Source organism: Plasmodium vinckei, assembly GCF_900681995.1.
Source record: "Plasmodium vinckei vinckei genome assembly, chromosome: PVVCY_14".
NCBI classification, from domain to species: domain Eukaryota; phylum Apicomplexa; class Aconoidasida; order Haemosporida; family Plasmodiidae; genus Plasmodium; species Plasmodium vinckei.
This window is the reverse complement of record NC_051306.1, coordinates 1,272,668-1,297,888: the sequence shown is the minus strand read 5'-3', so window position 1 is coordinate 1,297,888 and position 25,221 is coordinate 1,272,668. Positions and strand designations below refer to the sequence as shown.

General features: G+C 24.0%; 4 protein-coding genes across 4 annotated transcripts; 2 read left to right on the top strand and 2 right to left on the bottom strand.

The window, feature by feature from the left end:
- Positions 1-237: 237 nt before the first annotated feature.
- On the top strand, positions 238-810 carry PVVCY_1403710 (raf kinase inhibitor, putative; the record flags this gene model as incomplete). The annotated part of the gene is made up of 1 exon (XM_008624659.1): positions 238-810. One exon carries the CDS (start codon positions 238-240, stop codon positions 808-810), a length of 573 nt encoding a protein of 190 aa, XP_008622881.1.
- Positions 811-2,547: 1,737 nt separating this feature from the next.
- Positions 2,548-7,274, top strand: PVVCY_1403700 (aminophospholipid-transporting P-ATPase, putative; the record flags this gene model as incomplete). The annotated part of the gene is made up of 4 exons (XM_008624660.2): positions 2,548-2,576; positions 2,693-6,914; positions 7,004-7,072; positions 7,182-7,274. 4 exons carry the CDS (start codon positions 2,548-2,550, stop codon positions 7,272-7,274), a joined length of 4,413 nt encoding a protein of 1,470 aa, XP_008622882.2.
- A 908-nt stretch (positions 7,275-8,182) lies between these two features.
- Positions 8,183-14,140, bottom strand: PVVCY_1403690 (clathrin heavy chain, putative; the record flags this gene model as incomplete). Its single annotated transcript, XM_008624661.1, has 1 exon — positions 8,183-14,140. The coding sequence occupies one exon, from the start codon at positions 14,138-14,140 to the stop codon at positions 8,183-8,185; it is 5,958 nt and encodes a 1,985-aa protein (XP_008622883.1).
- A 2,946-nt stretch (positions 14,141-17,086) lies between these two features.
- On the bottom strand, positions 17,087-25,021 carry PVVCY_1403680 (formin 2, putative; the record flags this gene model as incomplete). The annotated part of the gene is made up of 1 exon (XM_008624662.1): positions 17,087-25,021. One exon carries the CDS (start codon positions 25,019-25,021, stop codon positions 17,087-17,089), a length of 7,935 nt encoding a protein of 2,644 aa, XP_008622884.1.
- Between the last annotated feature and the right edge of the window lie 200 nt (positions 25,022-25,221).

Below are 25,221 nucleotides of genomic sequence, written 5' to 3'. Positions count from 1 at the left end.
TTTTTTTATAACACTTTAAAAATATTACAAAAAATAATTTTATAATAAAGGATATACATAATTTTAATTTTTATTTCGTAGCAAACATAAATTATATATCCAATTTTTTTGAATCTATTTTAGCAATATAGACAAAGAAATTTCCGAACTTCCCCCAATATACCATTTTTTTCATATAGGAATATATATACACATATAGGCAATATATTTTAAGCATAGTATAATAACCTGTTAAAAATGGCAATTCCCACAATAGAAGAATTGAAGAAGGAAAAAATAATACCCAATATATTCCCAAATGAAGATATAAATTTAAGTGTAGATATTTTTATAAGCTTTAAAGCAGGAAAGGAAGTAAAAAACGGGAATATATTAGATATTTCTGGAACTGGAAGTGTACCAAGAAATGTTCGATTTTCCGAAGCTCCACCAGATGGTTATTGCTTTGTTTTATTTATGATTGATCCCGATTTTCCTTCACGAAAAAGACCAGATGGAAGTGAATATATTCATTGGGCTGTTTCAGGTATAAAATCTAAAGAATTATTAAAAGGAACAGAAAAAAATTGTATAACATTATTGCCATATAATGGTCCCTCTATAAAAAAGGGTACAGGCTTACATAGAATTAGTTTTATACTGCTATTAATAAAAGAAGAGTATAAAGATAATATAACCGGTATACCAATATATAGAGGAGAAAATTATATAACCAGAGTAAAATTTAATAATTATAATACTTCTTATAACATTGCACAAATAAATGATATGCAAATTGTAGGATTTAATTGGTGTCAAATAGAGTCATAAAACAGACATTTATTTAAATATGTATATAATACAATACCATAAATGTATATATATGCATATGCTTACTTATTTATGTGCATTCATTTTTCGTATAAAAGCAAACTATTAAATATTTTTTTTCATTTCATCGCCAAATATGTATATACATCAAGGGATCGTTAGCTCTTTTCTTTAAAACTGCAATCTCTCCTACAACCAAACAACATTATTATATACGCCACAAATTAATACATTCACATATGTATATATATACGAACTTATTTTGCCCATAAATATAAAAAAATTATTATCCCCACATTTAATATTCCTACACTGGGAAATTGTGAATGTATAGAAAACTATTTAAATAATTTGAATAGAATTATATTGCCTTTCCTTTTTCCAAATAGCAAAGGCAACTATATAAAATAATGCATAAATTTCATGTATTTATATTATATATAGTAATAAGATATACATATGTGCGCCTTATTTTTTTTGTTATATAAATTGCCAATGAAGTGGCAAATATAGTATGGTTGCTATAGAAGTAGTTACGTGGAAGCAAGGGATATCTATATATTGCTAGATATAATTAATAAAATAATCAACAAACGAATAAAATATATATATACTCCCTATCCTCATTTGCATCACAACGAATACTCATTTCATTAGTATTAATTAAATATATTATATCTATTGAAAATGGTTATAAGGGTTTGATTTATTTATTTTAAAGAAGCGAATAAAAGGTAGAGGAAAAAAAAACAATAACTGATTTATTTAATATAGTTTAATATTATATCACATTTTTAAATAATAAATGTATTTAGCATATTCTCCAATTAGGTTTGTAATGCAACACCTATATAATATTAAAACCGAAAATATCGATCTATTTATAAAAAACGATTACCCATAAAAGTAATATATATAAAATTCTCCAATTGCATATTTGATATCCTTATTTTTTTACAATGCCTATAAACATGTATGCATTCCCAAATAGTATGCAATTGGTTAAATACATGAATAATATTTGGATTTATTAAATTATATATATTTTTGTCTTTATTACGGTAAAATAAAAATAATGTTATATTGTTAATAGAAAAATAAATAATTTAAGTTTTAAACATTTATAACTGTAAAGCATACTCACTAATATAAAAGTTTAATATATTAAAAAAGTATATAAAAATACATATTTTAAATATTGCATAATGATTAAGTTAATTATTTTTTAATTTTCGATTATTTAAAAAACCTTAAAATCTAAAATGATATATTCATATAAATTTATTAAATACCCCGCCGTACTACTAATATAATTTCCAGTGAATATACACAAATATGCATAAACATAATTATAAAAAAAATTTTATGTAGTTGGATTAACTTTACATCAGTTTTTATGACGATTATTATTTTATATTTACATTTTATTTATATTTATAATGACTATTATTTTATTTTTTACTTTCTATTAGTCTTGTCAAGATTTTATTTCTTTTTATGCATTATTTTTTTAATTTTTTTAATTTTTATTTTTAAAATTATTATTAATATATAATTCTAAAAAATGTATTATTATTATTTTAGTATAGTTTTAAAGTAACTACAACAAAAAAGAAAACGAAAAAAAATACTGTATGATTTAATTATTTTTAAATATATGCTAAAATTACATAAATTAAATACCCATAAAAGGGAAATAGGAAACAGGTGGTAATCGCATTACTGCTTTATAAGAAAATGCCGAAACATATAAAGGGGAATAATGTGTAATGCTTAAATAACCAAATAAAAAAACAGAACAATAATTTTTTTTACCCTATATTCATGCTTATTATATATCTATTGTATGTATACATTTTTTTTCATTTTTTTTTTTTTTTAGTGAGGCAAATGAAACACAAATAAGCATCAATGGCGTGAACAAAAGGCGCCATACAAATTCAGTGATTACTTCTAAATATACAGTTTTTAATTTTATATTTTTAAACGCATATGAGCAATTCCATAAAATATCAAACGTATACTTTTTTATCATCGGAGTATTACAACTAGTTCCTGAATTAACCGCAACGAATAGAATTCCCACAATATTATTTCCTTTATCAATTGTATTAATTGCTAATGCTATAAATGATGCATACGAAGATTGGAATAGACATAAAACTGATAAAATTGAAAACAACAGAATATGTTATGTTATAAGTGATGAGAATTTATCACAACCTAATACTAGTAGTAATATATTTATTAAATTTATTCGATACATAAAAAAATTATTCGTACACAAAACTAAGAAAATAGATAGTATTGAAAGTTATTATGATGATGAGAATGATGAAGATACTGATGAGGTAGCTGACACAAATTATTTTATGAGGAATTATGATGATAAATTAGAAAATATAGATGGGACAATACAAAAAAGATGGAAAGATATTGAAGTAGGGGATATAATAATATGTAGAAGGTCCGATTTTTTTTGTGCAGATATTTTATTGTTAAGTTCAAGTGACCCCAATGGAATATGCTTTGCTGAAACATCGAGTTTAGATGGTGAAACAAATTTAAAAGTTAAGGAAGTTAATAAATATATATTTAAAAGTTTAACATATAATATTGATGAAGCTATTGAAAAAGCAAAAAAATTAAGAGGTTATATTTTAAGCGAAAAGCCAAATAAAAATTTATCTACTATGAATGGCGCTATTTATTTAGAAAGTGATGTAAATACTGATCTAACAAATAATAAAGAAATTAAAAAAAGTATATCTGGAGGAGCAAGCCATGGAGAGGGAATGAAAAATAATAATTCTATTGAAAACAAATCAAATGATAATTTATATAGTTATAAAAATGATGATAACTATGTTAAGTTACCATTTGATGAAAAGAATTTTGTTTTACGAGGGTGTAAATTAAAAAACATAGATTGGATAATAGGTATAGCTATATATATAGGGAAAGAGACAAAAATACAAATGAACTCATTAAAACCAGTTTTAAAATATAGTAAACTTGAAATATTAACAAATAAATTAACTATCATCATATGGCTAATTCAAGTATTTATGTGTATCGTATCTGCATATTATAGTGCTGTAATTGTTAGTTTTTCAAAAAAGAGCAAGTTTAAATATTTGCCATTTAATTTAGTAGAACCCAAAACTCCATTTGTTAGTGGCGTTATATCATTTTTTTCATGGATAGTTATTACTGCTAATTTTATACCCATTTGTTTAATTGTTACTATGAGTTTTGTTAAAGTTATACAAGCATATTTTATATCATGTGATAATAATATGATTTATAAGGTGGAGGAAAATATCCCATCTTATGGAGAATCCAGACAAAAGTCTATAGAATCAAAAAAAACCGTTTCTATAGAAATGGATGAAATAAATAATAATTTGAATGAAGATAAATCAGTGTTTGACACTGATAAAAAAAATGATATTAATACTTCTGATTCTACAAAAATAATGCCAACTAGCAAAGATGAAAATAATGATATAATCAAAAAAAAAACCACGAGAATGCGAACTTTTAAAGATCCTAAAGAAAAAAATTATATAACTTTTAATGCAATACCCAGAACTTCAAGTTTAATAGAAGAATTGGGACAAATCGAATATATTTTTTCTGATAAAACTGGAACATTAACACGTAATGTTATGGAGTTTAGAAAATGTGCAATAAATGGTATATCATATGGAACTGGCTTAACAGAAATTAAAAGAAAAATTTTAAAAAAAAATAATATTCCTATTCCTCCCGAACCAGTAGATTCATGCCCCCAAAACAAAACCCCAAATGTGAACATTATTGATAAAAAATTAGTAGATCATTTAAAAGATGTTAATCATTTTAATCATGCTTCTTTAATATATTTTTTCCTTCATCTAGCAATCAACCATTGTGTTATGTGCGATAGTAGTGATGATGTGAACACATATTCTTCTAGTAGTCCTGATGAAGAGGCTTTAGTATATGCAGCCAAACATTTTGGTATTACTTTTCTTTATCGAAAGGATGGAAAATGTGGAATTAAAATATTTGATAAGATATATGAAATAGATATTTTAGCTACTGTGGAATTTACCAGTAAAAGAAAAATGAGCACTATTGTTTGTCGAATTCCAGTAATATCCAATGAAGACACCAAGACATCCCCCACCAATAATAAAACTATGCCTCATCCCCCAAATGGTAATGGTATGGGAGATAGCTCAGTCAATATATCGACGGAAAATGAATCGAACATTTCACCTGCAGCCGCAGGAGAAGTCAAGGACAATGCATCCAACAGTGATGTGAAAAAAAATGGAAAAAAAGAAAGTAAAAAAAATAATAATAAAGATAAAAAGATGGGAACAAATAATGATGTAATAAATTGCGAAAATACAAAGAAACATAAAATAGTAGTATTTTGCAAAGGAGCAGGATGTGTAATTATAAAAAAGTTAGCAAACAAAACCGACGTAGATGATTTAACAATAGAGCATATGGAAACATATGCAGATGAAGGATTAAGAACCTTGTGCATTGCATATAAAGAATTAAAGCCAGAAGAATTTGCTATATGGTATAAATCATATAAAGAAGCATCTTTAAGTTTAAATGGCAGAGAAGAAAATGTAGAAAAGATTGCTGAAGGTATTGAAAACGATTTAATATTACAAGGAGTTACAGGTATAGAAGATAAATTACAAGAAGGTGTTGGTTCAACTATTGAAGATTTAAGGCTAGCCGGTATACATGTATGGATGCTAACTGGTGATAAAATTGAAACAGCTATTAATATTGGTATTGCAACTAACTTAATAGATAATGGTTCTGAACAATTCATATATACCGAAGAATTAGCACTCAGTGAAGATTTATTAATGAAAAAATTAGATGAAGATATAATATATATAGAAAAATCATTAAGTTTGTTACATTTTAATTTTGATACAAATAAAGTAGAAGAATCTTTTTTTAAAAAAGTATTATCTAGTAAATATAAAAGTATTGATAGTTTAGCATTAGATCATGATATATATAAAGAGGATATGACTTCAAATAATAACGTCTTAATAGTAGATGGTAGTGTATTGGACATATTACTTAGTGAAGCCTTTGAAAGAAAATTTTTTTATTTGGCTGATAAATGCTCATCAGTTATATGTGGGCGTGTTAGTCCTTATCAAAAAGGTTCCATAGTTTCATCTGCAAATAGATTATTAAAAAAAAATACTTTAGCTATTGGTGATGGTGCAAATGATTGTAATATGATTAAGATGGCTAATATAGGTATTGGAATAAGAGGACAAGAAGGTGTACAAGCTTTTAATTCATCAGATTATGGAATTAGCCAATTTCGATTTTTAAGAAATTTAATATTAATACATGGTAGATTATCATATAGAAGAATAAGCAAATTGGTTGTATATATGTTTTATAAAAATATAGTTTTTATTTTCCCATTGTTTATATATGGGTCAATTTCATTATATTCAGGGCAAAAAATATACTTTGAAATTTTAATACATTTATATAATATTATGTTCACAGCATTACCAATAATTGTATTAGCAATTCTAGATAAAGATGTTAGCATAAATACAGCATTAAATAATCCATGCCTATACAAATTAGGAATACATAATTTTTATTTTAATATTAATAAGTTTATATCATGGGTTTTAAATAGTCTTTTTCATGGATTATTAGTATTTATAATACCATTATATTTCTTAGCCTATTATAATATACCAAGTTCGGGGGGAGAGCCATTTGGCATTTGGTCAGTTGGATGTGTTACATATTTATTATCAGTTGTTATAGTTAATATAAAAATATTGTTAGAAACATATTATCTAAACACATCACCAATTATTGCAGTTTCTTTTAGTATTATTTCTTTTATTATTATGGCGATAGCTTTTTCATTTACTGGCATTGGAAGTAAAAGTTTTCTAGGTGTAGCTGGATTGTTGGTCAGATCCCTTCGTTTTTGGCTAGTTTTTGTGCTAGGTTTATTTGCCTCTTTAACCAGAGATTATATTTATAAGGTCTACAAGAAAAACTTTTGTCCCGAAGCTTATCACTTCCTTCAAGATGAGGTAAGGCAGACACTATTTGAAAGATAAAAGAAAAAAAAATCAATTAATATATTTCTGCAAACAAAATGTTAATTTACCCAACTTTACAGGAGGATAACGTTAAGCATACAAAAAATATTCAATATAAATATACAGGTTCTAATACCATGGATGAAATGGTAGTTTAAAAAATTATTCTTTATAATTTTTACAACTTATATGTTATTATATTTTTTGCATTTTATATAATTAAACATGGTTTGTCATTACTTTTTTTACCTTTTTCAGAAATCATCCAAATCCGAATTGATGGGATATGCATTTAGTGAAGCAGATCCAACTTGCGTTAATTTCATAAGACAACAGGATAAACTTATATAAGAAAAAAAAAACAAAGAAATAACATCAATGTAAATGAAAATTCAACAAAACCTAAGATAAAAATTTTAACCTTTTCAATTCATACCTATCCTAAACTTTATTTTATTTCACTATAGTATTGAACAAACATGGATATGTATACATATTTTGATGTAACAAAATGTATACACATATTTATTAGCATATACAAATTTCATATGTATATATATATACATGTATAATAAACAAATAATTTGAATTTATTCCTAAACTTATTAGTATTTATATATTTGTGCATTTTTATATATGTATATGCTTATGGTTTATTTTATGCTTTTGTATGTTTGATACTATTCCATTTTATTTTTATTTAATCATATATTTTGTGTTTTATAAAAAGTTTGGAAAATGTAATTCGAGTATTAACTTTTTTTTAAATATGTTTTGTAACATTTTGAATATGGAAGTAGTAGGCTTAAATGGCTGAAGGCGGAAGAAATATATAAACAAAAAAATTGTTTTTTATTTCATCAGCTTTATTCCATTATATATAAGAAAGGGCTATAAGGTAATATGACATAATATACTCAAATTATGAAAGTTTACAGTCGTTATTATTCAATGTAAAAATTTTAACTTTATATAAGTTTATGTGTTGTTACAAGGTTTTTACACATGTACAAAAAAAAAAATATGTGTACTTGTGCATGCCTTTCTATTTAACAGCTTCGCCAGATAGTCAGATGAAAATCTGAGATAAATACTTGAAAAAATATCATTTACGAAGCGCAAATAAATAGGCAAAATAAAAAAAGCATAAAAAATATAATTCACATGTAGTAATCATATAACTTCTTTGTATAAAAATGAATATGTAATAATATGAAATAAATCGGGTTGTTATTTAAGTTGAGAAAAAATCATGAACTTTAAAAATGCGTATTTGAATTAAACATGTCATATTTGTCAAAGTCTGAATTATTTGGAATATAATTATTTTGTGGAGGCATAATGGATAAGTTTTTATTCAACGAATAGGTGAATTGGTTTGAAATAGTATTAGCAGAATAATCATTAGGAGCTGATTTGTTCATTTTTTTTTCCTTTTCTATATCTTCTATTTGTTTTTTCATGGTTTCAATTTGTTGAGTATAGTCACTAATAATTTGTATGAAATATAACATAGCCTGATCTTTAAATCCACTCAACCATATAATTTCTAAAACATAATCAGGTTTCAATATATCATAACAAGCAATTAAGCAGGCACATAAAGCTTCCTTATTTTTAATTTGAATAAAATAATTAATTAAATCCTCAATATATAGATGATTTTTAGAAACTCTAGCAATATCAATAGCATCTTTAATTTGCCCTTCTTTTTTTGATAAATTAATAGCTTCTTTAAATTTTTTATTTTTTTTATATAATAATGCTGCAATTCTTCTCATTTCAGCTAATTTGTGATTTTCTAATTTATTAATTAAATTTGTTTGATTAAAATTGTCATATTCATCTATTGATTTTCTTAAACTAATATAATCATCATTTTCTAAATAAATTTCATTTAGGGTTTCATTAACAGATGTAATATTTTGTGTTTGAATATCTTCTAAATATTTTTGTATTAATGGCAAATTATTTGATTTTTTCATTGTTTGTACTAATCTATTATTATCAATTTTATTTTCTAAAATCTTTAATAAATTATATAAATTCAATGGATTTTCTTCAATATAAAAATCTATAACTTTGTGTATTATATCACTATTTGTTACTTTATGTATTACTTGCATAAATATATCAGGTTGATAAGCAATAGGAGAATGTTTAATAATTGTATCAACAGCTAAATTATATTCATCATATGATATATATAAATATACAGCTTCTTTTAATAAATATTCATTATGGCATACATCTATTAGTTTTCTTGTATTCATTTTATTAGTATAGCTTCTTATAAACTCCATTAATTTCTCTGGTTTATATTTTGCATATAACATTCCTAATTCTGTATATATTCCTACATGTGCCCTTTCACTATTTAACCCGTTTTCCAATAAACTCAATAGTTCATTTATATATTTTTTTTTTTCATAAATTTTTATTATTTCATCTAAATGATCTGCATGCATAATAAGTTGCAATCCTGCTACATGTGCAAATTTTAATTGTTTATATTTTACACATACTAAATTTACTTCTCTCCAAGTTTTAAGACTTTTTGTTTTTTTAGCGGCTTCAATAGCTAATGAATATTCCTTTAATTTTAAATGGCAAAAGGTCAGTTTTTGATTATTTGGGATACTGCTATATAATATCTTTGCTGCATCATATTCTTTTTCTTTATATAATCTATCACCAATTAATTGCATATTTGCTAAATTTGTACTAGCTATAAACTTTGTCATTTCTGCGTTTTTTTTTAATTTGGCATATGCATATAATAATTCAGAATCGACTAAGACATCTTTTAATGAATTTTCTTCTCTTAATGTATTTAAATAGGCTATCAACTGTTCATAAAAATTATTTTCTTTACATTTTTCTATAACCTCTTTATAAGCACCTGCGTTATTTGATTTAATAAAACTATCAATTGCATCGATAATTTTATTCAATTTTAATTGAGCTTTACCTAATATAAACCATACATCATTCACATTACATTTTTGTGCAAATTCAATAGCTCTATTTAAATCTTCTTCATAGTTTTCTACATTAGTAAGTTCCTCTTCTTTTTGCATTTCTTGTTCCTCTTGATTTTCGTCGCCAAATTCAGATAATTGTCCACTTCCATAATTTCGGAATACTTCATTACTTCCATAGAGAGATGATGCTCCATCATGTTTTTCATTATATGAGCTACTTAAGGCCCCTGAAAAATTAGTAACATTTAAGTAACCATCAGAATTATTTCCAGAATAATCATTAATAGTATTAAATAAAGCAAGCTCGATTTGTTTTCTTCGAGCATTTGCTGACATCTTACCTTTTTGATTTTTATTAAAGATGAGGATATTATCCAATAAAACCGAAATAGCAGATGTGTTGCAATTAAATTTTTTATATATAACAAAAGCTTCTTCTCTTAATTTGTATTCATATGCAACTGCTGCTATTTGTGGACCTGAAAAATTGTCTAGTCTGTTAATATATTCCATAACTTTTTTTGAATCTGATTTGATAGCTGTTAAAATTAATAAATTTTGTAAATTTTTATTATCCCTAAACTCGCTATTATGTAATACAATTTTTTCTAGCAATTCAATTAATTCACTACTTAATTTTTTTTCAATAAATGCTTTAACTGTTACAGTAATTTCATCAGCATTATTTGATTCAATTAAAGTTGAACCTATAACTTGATCGATTACATTTTTTCGATATTTATTTGATTCATCTAATACCATTGACCATAGTCCCATCGATTGTCTGGATACTAAATATTTAGCTTGTAATTTAAAGAGACCATTTTTACTTGTTATATTTATAAGTTCTTCATCACATTGGCCATTTGATCTTTCATATGCAGTATATGCCAAATGTGGATCTAAATCTTCACAATATTTTCCAATCATTTTTTTATCGTAAAAATTATTATTTTTTAAAAATGTTTCAGGATCTTTATTTAAATCGATGTAAATTTTTGCTAGAGCATTATGTAATTCTATATTTTCATATCCTTCATTAGATCTACTTTCAAGCCATGGTAACAATAATTTTAGTCTGTTTCGTTTTTCTGCTATATCTATTAAATTACCAATGTTTGATATATTTTTAATATTATTTAATAAGTTAAGAAGAAAATCTTCTGATGCATCTAAATCTAATAAAACTCCAATAACTTTATGAGCATTATGTGGGTTCACCTTAATAACATATACTTCAATATATTTTAACAAACTATTTTTATATAAATATTCAGCTAATTCTTCTATAAAATTATGTATATCACATACATAGATTAATGGACGAGGGTCTGATAATTTGCATTCTTTTAAAAAGTTTTTTATTTGTTCAGGATTATATTTTGCATTTCTGTCTTTACATATTCTATCTAATTCTTGAATATTGTTAATTTTTACACATGCCTCGATATATTTAAACATTATATGATGTAAATCTTCAATAGTTAAAACCGAATTATTTTCATAAGAAAATTGGGTACCAATACCAATGTCTGAATTTAGCAAAATAGATGATGCATCATCGTTATTACTTCTAGAGCTTGATAAATTATTATTTATATTGTTATTACTACTAATACTATTATTATCATTATATTTCCCTATATCATTAGCATTTCCAGCTGTGGCCATATTTTGTAACTCATTCAATATAGAACTAATAAAATAAAATATTCCTTCATAATTTTTATTTTCTTCAAACTTATTCACAATTTTTTTAATTCCAATTTTATTATAATATTGAACACAAATCGAAATTATAATTTCTATATTTACTTTATTTCCTTTCATAAAATCAAATAACAAATCTTGACAAACAGAATCACTTAATGTTGAAAAGTAGTTCTTAATCCACTCAAGAGATATTCCACCATGTAAGCTCATATTACCTGATCCGCCTTCTGAATTTAAATTGTTTGAAATATTTCCATTTTTTTGAAAGCATGCTGATTTTGTTATAACTCTTTTAATGTCATTAATATTAGTATAATTTTCTAAAGCCCTTTGATATAATCCTTTCTCTTCACATAAATATGCTATCCTATTTTTATCATAGTAAGTAAATATATCCATTTGAAAAATAGTTTCAGCAATTTGAACATTATGATATAAATTAAATTCAAATATTTTGGTTTGTAAATGTTTATGTTCTGGTTTATTATCTTTTAAGTAATCTAACAATATAGATGTAGCTTCCTGTAATTTGTTATTATTTAATAAATAGTCAACTATTTTTCCAATATCTAATTGAATATTATTATCACCTAACAATTTTATATACTGAGTTGCAATTTCAATATTCGTATTTCTAAGGTTGTTAGCATTTCTTAAATCCTTCGAATTAGAAACACTATTATTATCATTGAAAAAATCCATGGATTCATTTTTTTCTGTATTATGCAAATCTAAACTAGAACCCGAATCATTACCATTAGTATTTCCAGAATTAAAACTTCCATTTCCTGATGTAGGAAATTCATAGTTAATTATTGTAATAAATATATTAACAAAATCAAAATTTGTAATATGCTTATAATTATTAATATATGTCATAACATTATTAAACATATTTAACAAACAGTATGTAGAAATTATTTTATTATGTGCTCCGCATCTTAAATATATGATTAATGCTAATCGTAAATCTAAAGCTTTTACTAAATCTCCCAATTCTTCTGAACATGCTAATTTATCATCTTTTATCCATTTTTCTAAATATTCTTTTTTTTTTTGTAAAACAACTGGTTTAACTAATTCAATAGATTCATACGTATTTAATTTATCAAGTTCTAATAATACTGAAAAATATAAAAGTAATGGAGATAGTTGACCTTGAGAATTTCGAAATGATTTAAAACTATTTAAAACTTGTTGTGCTCGTAAAGGTGGTACAATTCTTATATCCATATTTTTTTTATTCATTATTGTTATTGCTTCAGATATAGAATTAGAATATTTTTCAAATATTTTTGGGTTTTTTAATAAACATATAATTTTTGATGCTTTTTTAAAATCCATTTCACTAATACATTTTTTATATACAGATATATAATCACAACCTGGATATCCATATTTTAATGATAAGTTTCTAATTATTTTATCCTTTACATCTATATTAGATACTTTTAATGAATTTATTAAACTAATATAATTTAATGTTATATAATATATTTTTCCTTTTTTATTTACTGCAATTATTCCTTCACCATTTTTGTTATCACAACATATAAATATGTTATCATCACTTATTTTTTCTCTTACTATTTCAGTTAAAGTACTTTCATCAAATATATATACATAACTGCATTTTGTAATAACATATATAACACCTTGTAATGTATTTATACTTATATATATAGGGAAATCATTTAATGTGTCATTTATTAAGTTAATTTCTTTTACAATTTTATAAGGCGTACTTCCTTCTGTTTTACTGTTATATATATCCATTAAATGTAATCTCGACATAGTTGAATTTTTTTTTTTTTCAATAAAACAAAATAATGGTTTTGTATCCCAATTATCAAATATAAATGAACCAAAGCATCCAATAAATCCTTCAATTATTTGATGCAATTTTTTTTCACATGAATATAATTGCATATGACCATCAATACTTTTTCCTTGATCTTGTGTAGATATACCACACAATATACACCATTTCATTTCTTTATCTGTATCATAATATAATATTTGTGAATTATTATCAATAAATATTTGTGCTTTTTCAAAAACTTTTGTAAGTACATTATTTTCTTTATTTTTTTTTGTATTATACATATCTATGTTCCAATGATATACGTTTTTTTCACAAACAATTGCAATTGTATCATTATTTATCCATTTCCAATAATTTATATGTTCATTTAAATTTAATGAACATATTTTTTCTTTTGTTTCTATATTAAATACTTGCAAAAATATTGTATTCGCATTTTTAATGCTACCTCTTAATGCTAATATTGGATCATTAGGGTGTATAATAACACTATCAGCTTTCATATACTTACGAATACTAATTTGGTTATATAAATTTATCACTACGACTTGTGTGTTGTCATTTACATTTTCTTTTACGCAAATAAATTTATCTCCTTCAATTGCCACATTTCCTAGACGAAAGGATTCATTCTGAATATTATATGACGCGAGGTTATCAACAAGCGTAACTGAAAGGGGGCTATTCGAACTCATTTCTATTTATTTTTTTGAATAAAAATTTTAATTTTTTATTGGATTTATATATGCAGGGGAATTTAGTATAATTAACGGGATGAAATCATGAATGTATGAAAATACCAAAAGGGGGAGTTGTAGGAAAATGTATGAATAAAACGCCCGACCTTATATTGGCATTTATATTAATTTACTTATTTTATATTTTCACATATATGCATGTATATATAAGCCCTAATAAGTGAAAATATAATAAAAGATAAAAAAAATAAATAAACATATAACTGTATATTTATCCATAAATATAAATATACATACGTGTGTATAATATAAATATATATTAGATACTAAAATAAGTTATTGTAAATGGAAAAAACATATCTAAATTTAATATATTATATGAAGTTATGTACATGAACAATTGTAACTATAAGCATTCAATTGTAGCAAATTATTATTCAGGGATTACAAAGAACTAATACAATGAAACTTTGTAACAATTTTCATATCCATATAAAAAAAATAATAATAAAATATAAAATGAAGAAAAATCGTTAAAAAATCAACTTAGAAATAAAAAATCGCAAAGATACATACACATATATATGCATAGATATAAATTTGCATAATACATGTATTTAGGTTATACAATTTATGAATTGTATGAAAGTATAAAACATAAAAATGCATTTTATATAAAAAATGCAAAAATATACATGAAAAAATACTAAAACTTTATAATGGTTTTTATAATTCTAAGCATAACAAAGAAAAATATAATAGTATACAATACAAAAAGAAAACTTTTTTTACATTATTTTTTTTTCAAAAATATACTCAAAAAAAAATTACGTATTACTTGGCAATTCCTTTAATTTATTAATGATGGCTTGATTTTTAATTAATTTATTTTTTTTCATTTATTTACTTATTGCTAATATTGCTTATATTATAATATACGTAATATGTAATAAAATGTATAATAAATAATTGTATATTTTTTTAATTTTTTTTCCCGTGTTACAGTACGCTACTATATATTTTAGCCTATTACTCTTTAATCCTTATTTTATAAAATTCCCGCCTTTCTATTTTTGCATTATCTTATTTTACGTAGTTTTATTTTTAATATTCCTTTTGCTAAATTATTATTTCCATTCTTGGAAATATTTCAAAAATAAATAAACCTTTATGAAATTTAACTTAGTGCCCAATAAAGAATATTTTTCATTTTTTTTAAATAAAATAAGTCAATATTGTTTTATATTTATTTCCAAGCAAATGAAAAATTCTTCAAAAGCATTAAAAAAATATTGGTATACTTTTATATTCGCCTAAGTATACCATTATTATGTATTAATACCTTTATACAATAATATTATTCACCATTCTTTTTAATAACATATATGCACATATGCTTGCAGAGCAATAGCAACCATTCACTATGTGCCCTATAAAGATAACAGAGACAAAATATATGATTACAAAATTATTAAATATATTATTTTAATAATTCTTACAGATGCTTATTTTTTGTAAAAATTTAATAAACGTATAAAGTTACTCTTCAAGTACTTATGCATAATTCAACATTTGTATTCCTTAAAGGCACTTTAATATTATATACATTTCTTAAAAAAAAAATGTATAAGCATAAGGATAATGGTAAAGGTCTTTAAAAATTGTATAGAAAATAGTTTTGTAAAACTATATGGTTTGTAAGGTATAAGGAATAAATAAAAAATGGAAATATTATTTTTTTTATGCAATACTTTCCTGTGTCATATAAAATCGTCATGCACACAGAGTAAAGAACATGCCCATAATATACTTCATGTAATTTTTTGTTATAAAAAAAAGATAAGCAAATAGCGATTTATTTAATTTTTTTATTTTCCCCATTGTTCTATTTATACATAAATAAACATATTCAATAAGACTAATATAAACATTAGCGCACACGTCCATGCATGTGTGAACCAACACCCCCCAAAATTGCTTACAACCTCAAAATATGAGTATCATTTTTTTAAAATATCAACAAATATAATTTTTAAAGATTTTTTATTTAAAGCCTTTCTAAGCTTTTCCTTCAAAAAAAGATAAATAAAAAACATAAAACAAATGTTGTAAAAATTAAAATATTCCATAAAAAAATGTGCAAATATACTAATAAAAAATAATATAAGCAAATAACAAAATGTATATGAATCATGATTTATTTTAAATCAAGCATATTCATAAATTTAAAGATAGACATATTTATTGTTATAAAAAAAATATTAACAAATTTGTTTATAAATACATATAACTTTTTGAATATTTATTAATGTAATCATGTTTATGTTACATCTTGTACAATAGGCTACACATAAATAACATAACATTTTTTATGCGTTTTACGATTTGTAGAATTAATAAAATAGCGTTAGCCAGTTTAGTTTGTTTGCTTTTCATCTTTTCGGTATTTAATGAAAACTAATTTTTTACTTGTTACACCATTTTAAACAACAAATAAAGGATCATCAATAATGCTGCCAAAGGTTATAATATTTTGAAATATATATAATTTAAAGGAATTGTGTGTGAAAAAATAATATAATAAGCCTCTACTTATCATACTAATATTATTCCTTCTCTGACACCTATCTCGTCCACTAACACATAATTCTACACTGCCCTGATTAATATATCATCTCTTCATTTGCGTATTATATATTCATTTAAGGAATCGTTCAATTGTTCTAGGAAAAAGGCTAAAGATTTACAAACTAAATAAACCTGATTATCTGTGCATTTTTGATTTAGAACAAATTCTATAAATCACTGAAAAGTTCATTATAGCTTTGACTTTCCAATAGCAATTTTTTTTTTGTTTAGGGAAACTACTAAATAAACGATTAAATATTAATCAGTTTTAAGTTCGTTTATTTTGATTACACACATTTTCGTTTACGTCCAATGTTATTTTAATTCCTTGTCTTTAGTTCCCTCTTCATTAATTAAATGATCAGTTTTTAAGGGTTCATTTAGAATAGGGGAAGTTGCTACAATATTGTTTTTACTATCATCCTCTTTATTATTACCATTAGGATCATTGGAAACAGTAGGCACATCAACTGATATGGGCAATGCTTCGGCGCAAGAAATTTCTTGACTATTTTCCTTTCCATTGTTCTCGTTATTTTTTGAAGATAAATCTTTAGCTTCCTTTTCGACGGTTTCCGTATTATTTGCATCTTTCAGATTTTCTGCAACTTTTGTGTCTGTGTCTTTTTTATTATCCTGTTCATCAATAGATTTGTCGTCTTGGTTTTTTAAAGAACTTGTATTAGTATTTTTTTTAAGTGCTGCATTTTGAATATCTCGAAACAGCATATTTTTAAGTTGAAACATGGATGGTTTAGCGTTATTATTTTTAGCACTTGACTTAGTATTATTTATTTTAATTTTGAATGGGCCTTTGGTTTTTACAATACTTTTTTCTTTATTAGTTTCATTTATTGAGTTTTTATTAGCCGTGTTAGAATTTTTTAAATTACTTGAATATTTACCTTTATTTTTATTAAAAACATTATAATATTCATTTAACATTTTTTCATCATTTAACATAATTGCAAATTTTTTTGTATTTGCTGAAATTTCTTTATAGCATTTTGTAAAATTATTAACAATAGATGATAAAATAATAAATATATTTTCTAGATTTCCTGTTTTTGGAATATCTTCGCCTAAATATTTTCCTAATTCATATACTTCTTTTTTAATTTCCTGATATCTCTCCATAGATTTAACATATTTGGTCTCACTATCATGCAAAGTTGTTTTCATTTTTTCCATAAACTTTTCTTCAAAATTAAAATTTAATTGTGTCTTAATATAATTTATTTCTTTATCTAATAATGCAAACATAATATCAACAGATTCGGATGACATCTTAGATGCTAATAAGACAGATTGTAAATCGTTTTCTAAATGGTTCATATTTAAATTGGGTAAAGAAATACACAAACTAACAGTAATATAATGTAAAGATGTAATAGAACTATCTAATGATGCTTTAAATTCAGTTAATTTTAAAACAGAAGATAAAGTAAATCCTAATGCAACTAAATCTTGATTATCATTTATTCCATAGTTAACATAATTTCCCCATTTTAAAACAGCTTTTAATAAAGATCTTAAACGTGGACTAGATCTTGCTTCTTTTATTGCTTGATCATATGTATCTAAATCTTTATTTATATCATTTATTATTTTATCATATTTTAATGAAAATAAACATATTTCAATTTTACATTGAATTTTATTTGAATGAATAAAAGGTATTAATTTTCTTTCAACATCTCGAAAACTTTCTTCATTAACATCTTTACCTTTTAATTTTTCTAAAATTCCATCACTTTCTTCTTTTGTTGGTAATATATGTAACACCTTTTGTAAAAACTCTGTATTAATATTTTCTAAATCAAATACATTTATTTTATCTACTATTTCTTGTGTGCTCATTGGAAATCTTAATAATATTCCAATATTTTGTGCTCTTGTTCTGTCAAGAACTGTAATTAATTTTTCTTCATTACTTTTTTTCTTATCTTCTACACTTTTCTTTACAATTTTTTTTTCTTGTTTTATTCTTGAAAATAATTTATGTACAGTTTTTGTGTCTATTAAGTTATATTTAACTTCTTGAGCTTTTATTTCGTTAAAAACTGTTCCTTCAATTTTATGTGTTGGTAATAATTGCCAATGTAATTTAATACCTAGTGGTCTTTTTTCTTCAAGCGCTCCTGCTTTTTTTAAGCATAGACCTGGTGGACATTTTTTTAAAACACCTTTTGATTTTCCACTACTCATTTTATTTAAAAGAAATGCTGGAAGGCTTGGCGCTTTTTTTCCATTTTTTTTAGAAGTAGTTATAATTTTGCTACAATCTTTCTTTGATATTTCGGCAGGTTGCGGTTCAATCGCTTCTTTGGTAGGAACAGCTTTTGCTAATGATTTTGGAAGGGGTGGTGGGGGTTTTTTCTGTGTTGATTTTTTTATTATAGTTTTTGCGGAAGTCGATTTCATCGGTGGTCTAGTCGTCGGTGCCTTTTTTGTCATCGTCTTTTTTGTTTCTACCTCTGTTTTTTTTTCTTCAACCTTTTCTTCTATCTTTTTTTCTTCAACCTTTTCTTCGATCCTTTTCTCTTTCGAATTCTCATAAAGTATATCCTCCGATTTTTGGGTCGAAAATTCTCTCTCCCTAAAATTTGTTCCTGAAATGGACGATCTAAAATCGGTGGAATTGTAAGTTTTATAAATAGTAGATCCCTCTTCTGTTTCAATGCTATTTATAGATTCAACCACTTCCGTTTTTTTATTTATTTCATTATATGTCTTTTCTAAATTACTTACACTATGATCACTAGTTATAGTATTGTTTTTTATATCATTATTATTTTTTTTTTCGTTTATTAATGCATCTAGAATATTTATGGATTTTTCTGAAAGATTTACGGATTCAATTAATAATAAAGGAGCATTATCATGAGCATATAAATTATGTGGATCTTGGACTTTTAACTTAACCAAATCACCACTAGGTAATTTTGCATAAAAAAAATTACTCTCTTCTAATTTTTTAAATATATTATTACTAATATTATCATTAATATTATTATCCTCTTGTAAAGGAATATCATCTGTTTTTATGTTACTTGATATACTTGAAATGTTTTCATTTTTCTTTTCAATACATTCAGTTTTCGTCTCTTCTTCTTTCACCATTTCAATACTGTCCGCTTTTTCATATTCTACTTTGTCAATTTCAAATTTGGAAATTTTGATATCGCTTTCATGTGTAACAACCGTTGGTGTATCTTTATTTTTTATATATTTTTTGTTAGCATAATGTGAGTTCAAGTCCCTTTTTTGTTGTATTTTACTCTCATATATATTTGCATAATCCTTTATTGTACCTTTTCCATGCTTTGTTAAGCATTCAGTTTGCAATGTTTCACTTTCTTCATTCTGTATTTTAATAGTATTATTTAAGCTGTCTTTATTATTACAATTTTCTTCATTTGTAAGTACATTATTATTCTTATTCCATAACGGTTCTATATTTTGATTATTTATAGATTCATCTTTATTTACTTTATCAGAAGTTTCAACATTTATTTTATTAATATCTGTGGACTTTATATCTTGAGATATATTCGGGATTTTATCAGAAATTGATAAAATTTTATTATTGTTTTCTTCAAGTATGGGATCTTTAATTTTTTCTTCACCGCATTTTGGCAAATCGTTTACTATTGAGGTATCAGGTTTAGAATTATTAATAGTAGCATTACTACTATTTTCATTTAATATAATATTATTATCTTTCCTATTGCTATCACCCTTTACAGTATCTAAACCCCAGGTTATTTCAATAAATTTCAAGGCTTTATAAATATCATTGTTACATATTTTTAAAGATAAAAATATTTCCAAATTGGACAAATAAGTTATTTCTTTTAAATATTGCACTAATGGCATGTTAACTTTTTTTACGTGGCTTAAAACAAAATTTGATAAACTTTCTGATGGTTTTGATATTATTTCATATTGTCTTTGCAAAAAATCATTTAACGAAATTAAATTTGAAAATGTTTTTTTCGAAGATAATAAAGATCCTGCATTTTGTTTTTTTAATAATGAAAATTTATCATCTCTATTTTTGAATCCAAATAGTGACGATAGCAATTGAGTTATGTTAGATGTACTGTATTTTGATTTAGTTTCCTTTTCACTAAATGATGCATATATATTATAGTTTACTCTTGAATTTAATTCCATTTTTTTATTATTACTAATATTATTGAATGCATTTTCTTTTATTTCTTTCGTTTCTCCCATTTTTTGATTTGCATCTTCCGAACTTTCAGAACGTTTTTTAAAAGATTCGCTTTTCGAGGTTTGGTCTTCTTCTCCTTTTTGATTCTCCTCATTTTCTATACTTCCACTTTTAGTTTGTTTATTAATTAATTGGAATATGCTTCTTCTACTTTTCTTTTCTCCATCAAGTGAAGGTTTTTGTTTTTGCTTTTCAATACTATCTACATTTGTTGAAGCATTCGGTTTCAAATTATTTGTGAGAATTTCATTTTTGTTAGCTTGACTATCACTATTATTTTCACTTTCTATATTAATAATGTCACATTCTTTTTTATCCTCATTAAATGATGGATTATTTATTTCTGTATTCATAAAAATATTGTTTTCTTCATGTTTTTGTAATTCCTTCAAATATTCGATTCTATTATTATCCACTAATATCTTTTTATAAGCCTTTATATTATCATTATTAGTAGTAGGTTCTAAAATCATAGACAATTTACATGAATCTGGAATATAATTTTCATAATTGCTATTAATATCCATATCTTCTTTTCTTATATGAATAATTTCAGAATTCGAACCTTTTAAAAATCCAGTATGAAAAGAATATGACGTACAAAACCCCTTGTGATATTTATCCGCATTTTTATGACCAATTAATATAAGAATATCCCCACATATAATATGTTCTTTTTCATTACCTTCTGAGTCATGAGTAAAATCGATGGTTACATATTTTTTTTTGTTTTTCTCATAAGATGAAATAAAATTATAATTTAAATGGTTGCATTTTAATATATATTCATATCCAGGTCTTGTACATGATCCTAACAATTTTTCATCAAGCTCATTATTATTAAAGATTTCATTTTTCGCTTTTTTTTTTATCGTATTATATAGTTTGTCTTTTTTTATATCCCTGCATTGGTATTTATTTTCTTCTAAAATATTATATTCCCTAATTTCATTATTTGTAACAAAGTTTAAATTATCTTCTTCTCCAGATATTTGTGTAGATTCTTTTTGATTTTTTTTGAAACTATTATTTTCTTTATTTCCTGGGGATGGCAATTTGATAAATGAATTTGATTCAAACATAGTGGCAGAATCTCCATTAACTAGCGAATTGTTTTTACTATTTTCTTCAAACAAAAAACTATCGTTATTTTTATTGTAATTATGACTGCTTATACTACAATTACAAATAGAGTTATTGTTACAAAGTAAATAATCCTCTTTTTCATCATTTTCTAAAGTAATTTTATCAAACATTTCAAAATTTTTTGATAAATTATTTAATGATTTTACTTTTCTTTTATTGATATGAAATTTTGACGATTTTGGCAAATTACAAGATGAGCATATTCTCTCTATGTTACTTGTGGATTTTGCCTTCTTTACATTCCAATTTGAATTTTTGTCTTGTTTTAAATTAGTATTATTTATTATATCTTCTTGAAAACCCTTATCCCCTATATAAATGTTGGGCTCCTTTTTTTTATCTGTATTTCCAACTTTTTGATAATTAATTTTATGATGTCTATTATTGGTGAAAGATAAATCAGATGATTGTTTTTCATCTATATAGGGAATATTTAAATCGTACATTTTTTTATACCTACTATTTTTATTCTCATTATCAACAGTTTCTTGTTCATTTATTTCAGTTTTATCATCATCTTGATTGCAAGATGACATAGAAGATCTGTTTGTAAAGCCAAATTTGCAGTCACAACAAGGTGTTTTTTTTCTCTTCTTTTTTTTTTCAACCTTTTTTTTATTTTTATTTTTTGTTTTGTCTTTTACTTCGTCTTGTGTACATTCATTATCAGTAGACGTATACATAATATCTGAAAAATTTTTATCACTATATATTTGGTTTCCATCAGTAGAATTGCCAATATTTAATTGAGTGTTCGATAAATCATTAAAAGAAAAATATTTATTATCTTTATATATAACTTCATATACTTCTACTGACAATGAGCATATGACATAATCAGTAAAAATTATACTCTTTAATTTGTATGGAGTATTTTTAGTTTGTTTATTTTTATTTTTAATTAGTTCATACATATAAAAAAAGTATCGTTTATGTGATGCTTTCCAATAATCAAATGGTATCCAAAAATGATGATCTTTTATTTTACTTTTATTTTTATGTGTATCTAGATTAGGTGAGCCAAATCCCCAAGAGTTGGAAATATTTTTTTTTAACTTTTTTTTTTTTGTCTTATCTAATTCAGTATCGTTATATATTATATTATCTTTACTGCCTAGATTCAGTGTATGATATTGAAATTTTTTTTTAAAAGGACTAATATTTTCTTTATTATTATCATTGGATGTATTTTTGATTTCTCCTTTCTCATTTGTATATATATTTCTAGCATATCTAATTTCATTAATACTATTACTCATGCTGAAGTTGCTATATTTTCTAGATTCCAATACATTGTTAAAAACATTTTCGTCTTCATTTCGATGATATAATTTATTATTATATTTATTTTGTTCACACGTGCTGTTATAATGAACCAAATCCAATTTTTCCGATGAGACTTTACAAAGGGCTTCATTATATTCAATATCATCTAAGTTTTTATTTAAAATATCAATTTGGTTATTACAATTTTCATAATTAGATAGATATTCATATTCTTTTAACAAATAGTTAGATTCAGTACAATATTTTTCGTGTATACCTAGTTCTTTTATTTTATTCATGTCATTTTCAAAATCACTGCCAATATCAGTTTCAGTATCATTATCAGATGAGCTTCCCATTTTAGATGATTTATATAATGTTTCTTGAATCTCATGAAATGTTAAAGAATTATCAAGGGCAAGCATAACACATGAAAATATTAACAAAGTAAATGAACAATTTTTATGATAATTGATAATAGAAAAGTTGTCTTTTTGATTTAAATTCAACCAAAATAATATAGAACTACAAATACTAGATATATACTTTAAATTTGGATAATCTTTTTCACCAAAATTATAATCCATAATCTGAGAATCAAAAAAATGATCGTATTCTTGTTCTAAACTTAAACAATTACCATGTATATCCCAAATTATGTAAGATTGATAAAGCATAGAATTTGGCGATTTCCCAAATGTATTTAAATCATAATAACATTCATTTATTTTTATTAAATTTTTATGCTTTATATTTTTGGGATATTTTTTTATATCTACTTTTTTTAATAAATAATCTATATTTGCAAACACATTTTTATTATATAAATCTAAGCCCTTATAATAACAATTTACAGGAGAATCATTTAAATATTCACTTGACACTCTTTCTAAAACCTTTATATAATTTGATAAATGATATACATTATTAATTTGTAATTCTACATTTTTTGGTAACCTCCAAGGTTTTTTCATTACAAGTAACCGTTTTGATATTTGAAATAAATAAGTCTTTGTATATTTATGTCGTATTCCATCAGGAATTAGTAAATAATTGGTTGTATTTAATCCTGATATTTGATTATATTTATTACGCATATTATGTTCTATCTTTATTTGTTTGAATTTTTTGGTGTATGGTGTGTGCTTCTCTTCATTTTGGTCTTTACTTTTTTTCTTTTTTTTTCTTTCATCTTTTACAAAATTATCTAATATTATATATTCATTTCCTACAGTTTCACTATATTGTATATTATTTGAGGAAACCTTATTGTAAGATATGTCCTTTTCGTTGTTTTCCTTTATTTCTTCGATTTTCCAAAGTGGATATACTCCAGCTATTTTACTATTGATACTCGAGAGCCCTCCATCATCGGACTCCCTTTTGGTTAACTCATAATTTTCATATTCATCATTTTTGTATCCTGATTTTATATAATTCACTTTTTCATAGCCCATTTCTTTGTAATCCTTCTGGTCATTATCAACCTGATCGTCGTACATTTCACCATTGTTTTTTATTTCATTCTTTTTTTCTTTTTCTGTTTCATTTATTTTATCTATTTCTTCTTTATTCTTATTAATTTCAAACCCGCTTTTCATGTGATTTTTTTCGTACACACATATATATTCTTTTACTTTATACTAAATTATATCGTTTAATTATTTTTTAAAATTTTAATCAATGTATTTGGTTTTACTATTATAAGGATAAATAAATTTACAAAATTGTGGTATTTTGGTTTTATATTTTTATCGCTTTATTATTATTGTAATAATAAAAACAATATAGTTTTATTTTA